The sequence below is a fragment of the Octopus bimaculoides genome, chromosome 26 (assembly GCF_001194135.2).
Source record: "Octopus bimaculoides isolate UCB-OBI-ISO-001 chromosome 26, ASM119413v2, whole genome shotgun sequence".
In the NCBI taxonomy this organism is placed as follows: domain Eukaryota; kingdom Metazoa; phylum Mollusca; class Cephalopoda; order Octopoda; family Octopodidae; genus Octopus; species Octopus bimaculoides.
This window is the reverse complement of record NC_069006.1, coordinates 23,049,925-23,061,473: the sequence shown is the minus strand read 5'-3', so window position 1 is coordinate 23,061,473 and position 11,549 is coordinate 23,049,925. Positions and strand designations below refer to the sequence as shown.

Sequence of the window (11,549 nt, the reverse complement as noted above, 5' to 3'; positions counted from 1 at the left end):
ATATATGTATCATATATATATAAATATTAAACAGTGAGAATGAGTGATCAACACTATATTGGTAGATTAAGATTCTTTATTTGTGGATTAAGGCTACCATTGGTTTCATGTTACGGAAGCCCTTAACAATTATCAAGATTATCACGTGGAACATCAGTGTTCATCTCCATTTTGGATTGAAATTGTTTTAAATTATTTTAATCCAAAATGGAGACGAACACCGATATTCCATGTTATAGGTTTGATAATTGCTAAGGACTTCTGTTAACATGAAACCAATGGTAGTCTTAGTCCACAAAATAAAGTGCATACACACACACACATATACATACGTACATACATGTGTGTGTATATGTATATATAAAATGCCTGTATGTATGCATGTGTATATATATATATATATATATATGTATATATATATATATATATATAGATATATATGCATGCATTTATATGTATGTGTGTATATATATGTATATAATCTATATACCATACATACTTGTATAAAATGAACATGTAACAAACTACGTCTTACATGCACACACACAAACACACACTGGTTGACAGTGTTCTTACTTGCTGGTAGTTGTCCATTTTGCTTGCTCCATACTAAATTGATCAGATTACCACGTTGCTCAACATAACAGACCAACTGAATACTTTCTCCGACAGTTTTGACCACAGATTCTTGTCGGATAATAATTTGTAATGTTGGACGACCTGCAATTTAAAAATAAGCTTAATTTTAGTCTTGAAAGAAATAAAAATATAAAATAGACGTTCATAAGATTAATATATCTTTATTATTGACCTCATGTTTCAAGGTGTAAGATATTTTTCAGTTTGTTATATCAATCACTATCATTTAGTGCAGAAATACTCACTTGATGTGACATGTAGTATTCCATTTACTCGGCTTGCGCCAAATTTGTTGGTGGCCTCGCAAACATACTGTGCTTCATCATCTTTGGAAACTGATGTGAGAGTTAGAACTGGTCCTCGGGAAATAAGCTGACCATTTTTATACCATTGAAATTCTGGCTGTGGAAAGCCTGTTGCTGTGCATAAAAATTCAACAGTTTGGCCAACTACAACAGTCTGTTCCCTTGGTTCAACTTGGGCAGTTGGAGGGTAAGTATTTGCTGAAGGAAAACAGAATCAAACAGTAATGGGTAAATAATTTTTTTAAATTTAACATAAATATGAATGCAAAACTGAAAGTTTGTGTGTGTGTGTGTGTGTATATATATATATTGACCGAGACCTTTGGAAATGTGCTGTGCGTGAGAAGACCCGGCAAGCCAAGTGAGATCGTTGCCAGTGCCCCTGGACTGGCTCTTGTGCGGGTGGCACATAAGATGTACCATCCTGAGCGTGACCGTTGCCAGTACCGCCTGACTGGCCTTGTAGGGTTTTCAAGCGAGATCGTTGCCAGTGCCCCTGGACTGGCTCTTGTGCGGGTGGCACATAAAAGACACCATTTCGAGCGTGGCCGTTTTCGTGCGGGTGACACGTAAAAACACCCACTACACTCTCTGAGTGGTTGGCATTAGGAAGGGCATCCAGCTGTAGAAACTCTGCCAAATTAGATTGGAGCCTGGTGTAGCCATCCGGTTGCACCAGTCCTCAGTCAAATCGTCCAACCCATGCTAGCATGGAAAGAGGACGTTAAACGATGATGATGATATATATATATAAACATAAAATCAGGAGGTATATATATAAACATAAAATCAGGAGGTATATTTAACCACATAATTTGCATAGAATTATGGCCATTTCACAACCTCTTCATGTAGTAATAATTTCAGTATGCAAGAAAGTCTTAGATGCTCTGTAAAGGGTATTAGGCACCGCCTTTCCTCCTGACTATAAAAAAAAATACAAACATTCACAGTGACAATGTTTCAGCCAAGAACTTTAAAGGTTGTGCTGGAATAAGTTGTTTCAAAAATTCCACATTAAAAATCTTACCATCAAAAGGTTAGCATTCAATTTAATGTAGGATAGAAGATGCAGGAAAATTAATTTTTTTCTGATTTCTATTTAAATTTGTATATCTTAGTTGGTCTAGCAGAATTTTTGTAAGGTTATCAGGAGATATGTTTCATACAAAATATGGACAGTATATATTGATTTATACATACATTAAGTAGGAAGGATCAATATAAAACAACAAAAAAAAAAATCATCCTGATTCATAGGGCATAATACTCACATGTGACAGTGATAAAAGCAGTATCTGTTACAATGCCACCAGGATCAGACCCAGTGCACGTATATTCGCCTGCATCTTCAGGTCGGATGTTTCGGATTGTCAGAGTTCCATCACTCTCATATGCTGAAGTGGGTAAGATACCGTCAACTTTACTCCATGACAACACAAGAACCTGAATTAGAAAAAGACCAACATTAAGTTAGTGCTAACATATTTAATACAGTGAGCATTAAATATCTGATTAAGAATAATTATGTGGTGAGGAAAAAATAACATTAGCTCAATGTGTAATATTGTTTTAATCCTTTTAGGAAGCGTGGGAGACAACATCATACCCCCTCAGGAGACATGCTGTTGTGCTAAAAATAATAACCCCAAAAAACTTTAATTATATTACATTTACCTGAGGCTACAACAACAATGGTGTATAGTTTAAGAGTTTTTAACTTTAGGTCAGTTCTGATCAATTAGACTTATGATCAAAGATATTCTAATTATTACCATTCCACATTCTGTGCAGCTATAGTATTTATCTTGAACAGCATTGTATAATATATCCCTTTTCAAGTAGGCAGGGTTGTGGCTTGAAGGAGGTTTGGTTGCTCTTTCTAGCAGGCTTAGTAACCGTGTATAGACATTCTCAAAGGATCACATTTCTGTGGTGTTGAATAAATGTTGCAAAGCATTTTTCTCAGTGCAGTAAAGGTTCTGCCGGTTCATCATCTTAAGTAATATCCATTATTGGAAAGTGATAAGAAAAGAATACTCCTCTAATTGTTAAAACGTTTTCCTTTCTCTCACAGTAAAATTATTTATCGCATTTTTGGACAGTTTATACATGCTAATTGCTGATGCAGTCCATCACTAGTTTCCTCAGGTCTTTATGATTTGGCGATTTTCTGGGTGGAAAGGTCAAATCTTCCAACGGAAGAAAGAATGAATAAATATGGAAAAGTAACAGACAGAAACAAATGCTTTATTGACTTACTGGTGAGTGTGATCCTACCACAGTACATTCCATCTGGACAGTGCTACCTGGACGAACATTTATGTCTTTTGGTTCTGTGATTTGCACCTGGAAAGACCCAGTCCCTGTCAAGGAAGAACATGTTTTATATTGATGTCCAGAGAATTGTTTGAAGATCAGAATGAGTAAAATCAAATAAACCAACTGAAAATGCTGGGATTTTTATGCCACACACACACACACACACACACATTGCATACTCATCACTTATAAAAAGGGTAAACAGATGGTCATAATAGAATAGTAGAGTGAAGAAGTGACATGTGATTCAGGGGGAAGGAATGTATAAAAGAGGAAGACCAAAGAAGACAGGAAAAAGTGGTAATGAAAGATGCTCTTAGGAGACTGAACCTCATAAAGGAGATGACAGACACCAGCATCAGTCGATTAAATTGATACTAAAGATTGTATAATGTGGTTCTAGTACATAATAAATACTTTAGTCCCAGTTATGCACAGAAACGAGATTATACAAGCTAGAACACAACCTACAATGTAAAACTTGCAATGGAGAAGAGGAATTGGAAATAAGGAAATGAGCAGCAAAGAAGAAAAGGAGACAAATAGAACTTACTGATGACCACAAGCTCGACATATTGTTGGGAAGTTCCATAAATACTGTTGGCTGTACAAACATAGCGTCCACTGTCTGAAGGTGCAATGTTATTGATGATCAAGTCATGCTCATCATTCTGCTCTGCTCTGTTGGGCAGTGGTGTGCCATCAACCTTTCGCCACACAACAGAGATAGGTCTTTGGCCTGTGACTCGACAGTGGAAGACTGCAACTTGTCCTATCACTTCACTGCTACGGAGAGGACTTACGGTTACTTGAGGACTCAAGCTATCTGTAAAGAGAAAAGGGTAGGAATAAAGAAAATGAGATATAGGTGAGAGGGGATGGAAGGTGAAGAGAAAATTGCCAAAATGGGAGTGTGTAAGAAGGAGTGTATGTGTGTGCATGTATAAGAGAGTGTTTGTCCATGTGAGATAAGAGAATGCATATATGCATGTGTGCATAAGAGAGTGTGTGTGTAAAAGAGTGTATATGTGCATATGAAAGCATATATGTAAAAGAGTAAGTATGTGTGTATGTGTGTGTAAAAATAGAATGCATATGCAGATGTTGCAGAAGAGAGCAAGAGTGTATGCAGAGGGATAAAAATATAATACAGTGTTATAGTTACCATCTCGTTCTCTACAGTATCCTCTGGGTTCTCTCGGGTTGCCTGTGAATCCAGGAGCACACCTTGCAAACAGACAAGAAACAATAGTTACTATTTCTGGCACATTATACGACTTAGTTGACTCTTCCATATTGATTTGCAATATTGTTCTGGTTATCTAACCATTATTATCAATGGCATTGCAGTAATGACCATCCAATTTGTTTTGCATACCAGGGGTTAGACATTCCAGTGTGTCCATTTATTTGTTTTTAGACAGTATGCTACAATTTGAGTGACTTATGGTAGCTATTTCTAGCAGGTATTATAACCAAATACAGAGTTTCTCATTGGTTTGTACATTTCTAATACAGACACAAAGCCACGTATTTTACATGAAGGGTACAATTGTTTAAACTGTCCTTAAGCAGTACCTATTTTTATTCCTGAAAGGACAAAAAAATGAAGATGACTTTGGCAGGATTTGAGCTTAAAATGTTAAGGCATTTTATCCATCCTCAACCTATCTGGACATCACAACCTTCAATAATAATACTAATAATAATGGTTCCAATTTTGGAGTAAGGCTTCAAATATAACATTGAAGAATGACACCAGTACTTGACAGGGACTTATTCCATTGATCCCATATCAGTTATAGTTGAGCAAAACTATGATGGAAGGTGTTCCAATTGTGACAACCCCATCAGTCATACATCAGGAACCATACTGCTCAATATTTTCTTTATTTAAGACTGAGATTTGTCTGCTATTATCAGCTGGTTGATGGCCATGTGTCAGCTCTGCCTGTCAAAATTGCCAGTAAATGGACAATGTGTGTGTGTGTGTGTGTGTGTGTGTGTGTGTGCACCTTTCTTTTCTTCTTCTGCCTTTCATCTTATATTTTCTATTTGATATGTTCATAGGAGGTGGTTGAATAACAGGCTAGTCTTCATTACTTCAGCAAAAAGGTTGCCATTAAAGACAGAGTGACTGTTGACCTACTTTGTTAGGGATGGCAATAGAGGGTGAAGTATTTTTTGACTCCATATATATATATAATTGCATAATCATAAAATTAGGAGTATCACTAGTTTCTTCAGATTCTTCTGTCTTTGCATATTATTATTGCTATCAATATAATAATTAAGTGGGGAAGAATTTTTTAAAAGTCATGTCAGCAAACCCAAACTTGATACTTACACACCACAGTCACGTCCTGTATAGCCACGACGACAGTTTTCACAGGTTATCTGACTATCTGGAGCCAAGTAGCATGTTGGAGAGAAGCTGAAAGATAAAGAAATGACATTTAAAAGAATGGAGAAATAGAATTTTAAATTGAGAAGACAAAATGGCTTGGGTGCCAGCCTCCTTTTGCTGGTTAAGCTCCTCCAAAAATTATCATCATGTAGTGTATATGTGTAGTTAGTGTGCATCAAACTAGTAGAAACTAGTGGGTTTTAATGGATATACCTGTAAAATGTACAGCACAGCATTGCAAGCACACACATCACTTTTACTGTACTCCTGCTGCTTACAAAAGTGAGTGACACCAACTTGTGTCACCTAGGGACCTTATTTGGTTAAATTCAGCCTTACTTGAACAGAGCTTTGATCAAAGATGTTTCATTCATGGCCTATCAATATGTTTCTAAGCCTGGCGTACCTTGGACAATATTATCCAGCGTACTCGTATTTTTCTAAAGATGACTAGGTGTAATTTATGGGAGACTTGGCTGCTATTTCATGTAGATTGAGCAGCTATGTAAAGATTCCCTTGTTGTGTCACATCGCCTAAGTATTTAAAACAAGGTGATCTAATTTAGAACTAATCCACCATTAGGTAGCTAAGTATTACAGATATAATCACAGTACAGTACCAATGATAGAATTCATATCCCTGAACTTTTGGCTAATAGACGAGCATGCTAATAATTCAGGTAAAATAGCTGTAGGCATGACTGAGTGGTTAAGAAGTTCACACCACAACTTTGCACAGTCTTGGAGAAATATGTCTTCTATCATAACCTCAGTTTTCTACATAGTGGTATCTTACAGCAGAAACAGCTATAAGCTAATGAAGTTCATTACATAATTTCTTGTCTACTTGTCCTTTATGTAATCTCTTATGATTTGTACTCAACTAATGCCTTTTCTCTTAAACACATGTATATTGAATTCTAACACCCAGTTATTTGTATCGTTATGCCTAAATGAAATATTAATATTCATATATATTGAATACTTTCCTTGTGAAATTATTCACACTACAGTGGTAGTCAGGCATGTTCTCACCTGATCACAGAGCTATTCATGAACAAAAGTAACATTTGTCTATTTAGCCATTCACACACACAAATAGGTATGAATGTATGCATGTGTATGTATATCTTTTGACAAAGTATATCAGCAAAAAATATAAACAAAATCTCTTGACATATTTGTTCTGCTTGATTTACAGACACTCCCTTGTCACTATCACAACTGTTAGAAATTTGAATCAGTACTTAGCCCATTAGAAACCAGTTACCAATGACACTATTGTTCACAAATTGTGATATAAAATATAATATATAAACAAGAGCACTCAGAGAGCGCAAACCTCCGCCAAGGTAACACCAACGTCCTCTTAACGACTAGCTAGAAATGATTTTTAAAATGAGAATATCTGAAATAAACTTGACTGCTCTCACAAATGAGAATACTAAAAATGAACCCAACTGCTCTCAAAAATTAAGTAAAAAAACAGGAAAAATAATCTGAAATCCTTGATCGATCCCAAAAATCTAACCAGTTTGTGCCAGTCATGAGGCCAAACATCCCTGAAAGTTTCATCTGAATCCATCCAACGATTCTTGAGGTATCACAGACAAACAAACAAACACAACTGAAAACAATACCCCCACCTTTGCTAAGGCAGAGGTAATAAATCAGTTGTGCATTACACTGTACAAAAATCTTTACTTTTTCATCTTTAGTCAGTAAAGTGTTATTTCCTATTTGCTTCTACATAGAAATCAAAGGAAGTGACTGCTATTCCCTTCAAATTTTGCTTTTGTGACCTGGACATTAATATTTTGAAACTTATCTATTTTGCATTGAATTTCAAACAGAGTTAGCACTGAGTTACTAATGCAAAGCAAAAATATTATTATAGCAAATAATCTGCTCCATACCACGGATCTGCTTGTCACTTGCTTGACCTTAACCATGAGAGCATGTCCCTTAGTGGCTGACAATATGTGCATCTCTGATCATGAGCAGGAGTAGTGGGGGGAGCATCATAGCCATGTGTTGAGAAAGAATCTTCAGGATTTGAATAAATGTAACAAAAGCAATGTTTGAAGAAAATATTAGCCATTTTTTATAAGAAAATAGTAAATAACTGTTGCTACCCAAAGACAAAAATCATGTTACAGTGTTATCAACACTAAAAACAGTAAAACAGAACACAAACAAATGTTAAAAAAAAAAGATTTAAAAAAAAGAGAAAGAATTTATCTGTGAACAAACTTACTTGTTTGATGGTAGGGTCAGAGGGCAAGCACATGGTCGACAGTCACTGGAGGTGCCAAATGTAGCATCACCATAAAAGCCAGGTTTACAGGTTTCACATCTATCACCTAATGTATTGTGTTGACAGTTCTGTGGAGAAGAAATATTGAGGTAAGCAGGCAATGGGGGAATAGAGGAGAAGGTTCTAGTATGTAAATAAAATCATTGTGGAAATTTCTAGGCTGGAGTGAAATAAATATAAACGAGGAGAAGGAAAAAGAGAGAGAGATCAGATACATACATGGTTTATATAATATATACATCTTTCTATGTATGTGAGTATCTCTAATTGGGGAACTTTTTTAACCAGTTACCCCCCAAAACATATTTACTGACACCAACGTTACCCCTTGTTTTGAAAGGAAAAAAAATCGTAGATTCTTTGAATTCAAAAGGTTTATTGAATCTATTTATATGGAGATTACGATTGTAAATATAAAAAGTATAAAGCAAATGTGATAAAATAAATTAATATCCTTATTATGAAATAAAAGAATTAACTTTTGATATCAGTGTTAAGCTCAATGTATGAAGACCTTAGGGACCACTAAAGGCGTCAAAAAAATAATTCACAGTATTAAATCAATAGTACTCACTACACATTTTCCTGTCTGTGGATCACATGTTGAGGAATGCTTATTGCAGTTGCACATGACACAACGGCCCAATGCAGTGCCTTCTTTTTGAACTCTAGAATAACCAGGAGAACATTCCTAGAGAAAAAAAAAAAGAAAAAAAATCAAAACAAAAATTTATGATTGTAAAGTTAGGTAACCAAAAAGGAAAGATCATGAAGAAGGAAGAAATTGTGACTGGAAAACTTTTCCTTGGCTTCAGATAATTTGGGAGGAAATAAGAGCAAAGGAAATTGATGTTGTGAAAAATAAATAAATAAAACTTAATACTCACTTGGCAGGAAACGCCTGTGTAACCTTGAGGACATTCACATAACTCTACCATAGGAGCACGGCCAAGTCCAGTAGCTTCTGGTACAGCAGTTTCCATGGTCAAATCACGTAAGCTGATAACATTCATTTTAGTGTGGTAGGTTGCTCTGATCAAGATGGCATCAACGTTGGCAAGAGCAGACAAGAAGACTTCTCGGGATGGAATGGAACCATCGAACATATGGAACGATTTCTGAAGACAGAATAATAATTGAAAAATTTGTCAGAATGAATATTCTTTCACACACACACACACACACACACACACACATAGTACAGTTAATGTTCAACTTGTAAATCAATGGCTGCAGAGAAAACAAGTGTAGAGGAAATTGCAGAAAACCAATGTTCTGGGAAAGAAGGACTGAATTTATCAATATCCATCTTATTTATTTAAAATTAGTTTCATCTTTCACTTTTTTCACTGGTTTCAATCATCGGATGGCAGCAAGTACATCACTATTTTCAAAAGTGTTCAATTATACTGACCCCAGCAGTTATCTTATATCCATTTTATCAATCTCTGTTAACCGTATTATAAATGAATTACTTACCAAACTACATCTCTTTAGAGAATTCCTTCACTCTAGGAGTAAATACCATATGAGACTTGGACAGATTTACACTGGTACAAGAAAAATACACACACACAAAAAAAAAAAAAGGAATCTTACTTCAGTCAGCAGAATTTCATAGTTCTGTGCTGTTGATGCTCTAGCTGATGGGTTGAACAAATAATAGAGACGCTGGCCATTAGTCTGAAAGGAAATAAATGTAAAAGATGAAGGAGGGAAGAAATGCTAAAACAACTGATTCAAATTTAGGTACAAAACCAGCAATTTTTAGTGGTGGTGGGAGATAAGTTGATTAAGTTGACTCCAGTACTTGAGTGGAATTTTATTTTATCAACACCGGAAGGATGAAAGGCAAAGTTAACCAAAGCAAGATTTGAACTAAGAATTTAAAGAGTCAGAAGAAATATCATAAAGTATTTTGTGGGGGTGTGTGGATTAGTTGTTAGAGTGTTGGACTCATGACTGTAAGATTGTGGTTTTGATTCTTGGACAGGGCGATGCATTGAGTTTTTGAGCAAGACACTTTATTTCACATTGCTTCAGCCCACTCAGCTGGTAAAAAAAAAAAGAGTAATCCTGCAATAGGCATCCCATCCTGGGTATAATATATACACCAGAGAATCCAGGAAACCAGTCCTATGCTCCTTACGGAGTAATGAGGACTACCCATTTTGTCTGATGCACGAATGGTTCTGCAAATCCAGACCTCTTAGAAATGCCAAAATAAAACACTCAGTTGTACTTACAATGATTTCAACATCTGTTTCTCTGAAGAAATTTCCACGACCGTCATCAACTGAGAATTCCAATGTGAACTTCAGATAACCACCATAAGATGTCACCTACAAAAAGAATCAAAAAGATAAATAGTAATGTCTGAAAGGTCTTCTTGCATAGATATTACTGAAGGAGGAGAAGGCAGAGGAGAGGATTTAACCTTGTGGACTAGTTATTCACTCATCAACATTTTTCTGATTAAATCAGTTACTATACAGAGCAGTATAAATGTGAGTATGGATGTATGTAATTAAGTATGCGTACATGTGTGTGTGTGTGTGTGTGTGTGTGTGTATATATATATATAATCATCGTTTAACATCTGCTTTCCATGCTGGCATGGGTTGGACAGTTTGACTGAGGACTGGCAAGCCAGATGGCTGCACCAGGCTCCAATCTGATCTGGCAGAGTTTCTACAGCTGGATGCCCTTCCTAACGCCAACCACTCCAAGAGTGTAGTGGGTGCTTTTACGTGCCACTGGCACGAGGGCCAGTCAGGTGGTACTGGCAACAGTAATCCAGCAGGACAAAAAGAATACTTAGAAATTCCGAACTGTTGTCTGCATGTTGTAGGGCACATAGTATAAGACACGTTATAGCGTTCATTAAAGCCATGTCTTTAATTGAAGGTTACTATGGTATGAAACTGAGTGACATTTCAGAGACAAATGACTTGCTTTAGTTTGTCTCTTGATTGTTTGGTTTTGGTAATGAGTTGTTGCAGCATTCTGCAAACTGTTCTTAACAAAATTTTCATGTGGAATATAGTTTCTAATCACCAGTAATATTCATATTCTTTGAATAATTGGACAACCATCATATAATGTATGCGTTTGTGTGTTATTGTTACTGTTATTTTTTACCTTGTCTCCTCTGAATTTTGGTGGCAGTGAAAAATACAAGCTTTCTCTTTCTCGTTGAACAGCATCAAATGAATCAAATGTGATTTCCTTCTTTCGTGCACTGACCCTAAAACCGTCCACAACATTGCGAGACATAGCACGGTTGGTTAAAACAATACCATGAGAATCTTGACGATCAAATGATGGTTTTAACTGTAAAAAAAAAAAAAGCAAAAAGAAAAACATAGAGTAAATATGAATTTTAGGGATAAAATTAAGGAATAAATAAAAAGAAAACAAAGATTGAATATAAACTGAGTAGTTTAGAATTTATGGGTTGCTGAGCTCATGGGCTTCTGTTTTCTGTAACTAGTCAACTGTTGGAGTGTGTGTGTGTGTGTATTTTGTATATATATATATATATATATATATATATATA

At 35.8% G+C, this 11,549-nt stretch overlaps 1 protein-coding gene across 7 annotated transcripts in view; it reads right to left on the bottom strand.

The window, feature by feature from the left end:
- Positions 1–11,549, bottom strand: part of LOC106879161 (basement membrane-specific heparan sulfate proteoglycan core protein) — a 172,540-nt gene that overhangs the window by 35,535 nt on the left and 125,456 nt on the right. For all 7 annotated transcript variants that reach the window (XM_052976974.1, XM_014928600.2, XM_014928601.2 and 4 more), the window contains 13 exons: positions 11,132–11,323; positions 10,237–10,332; positions 9,590–9,673; positions 8,878–9,108; positions 8,565–8,681; positions 7,931–8,058; positions 5,614–5,700; positions 4,432–4,493; positions 3,820–4,092; positions 3,207–3,310; positions 2,219–2,390; positions 885–1,142; positions 577–720 (listed from right to left, as the gene is read on the bottom strand). In XM_052976974.1, the coding sequence (XP_052832934.1) occupies positions 577–720; positions 885–1,142; positions 2,219–2,390; positions 3,207–3,310; positions 3,820–4,092; positions 4,432–4,493; positions 5,614–5,700; positions 7,931–8,058; positions 8,565–8,681; positions 8,878–9,108; positions 9,590–9,673; positions 10,237–10,332; positions 11,132–11,323 (1,948 nt within the window). The remainder of the gene's footprint in view (positions 1–576; positions 721–884; positions 1,143–2,218; positions 2,391–3,206; positions 3,311–3,819; positions 4,093–4,431; positions 4,494–5,613; positions 5,701–7,930; positions 8,059–8,564; positions 8,682–8,877; positions 9,109–9,589; positions 9,674–10,236; positions 10,333–11,131; positions 11,324–11,549) is intronic.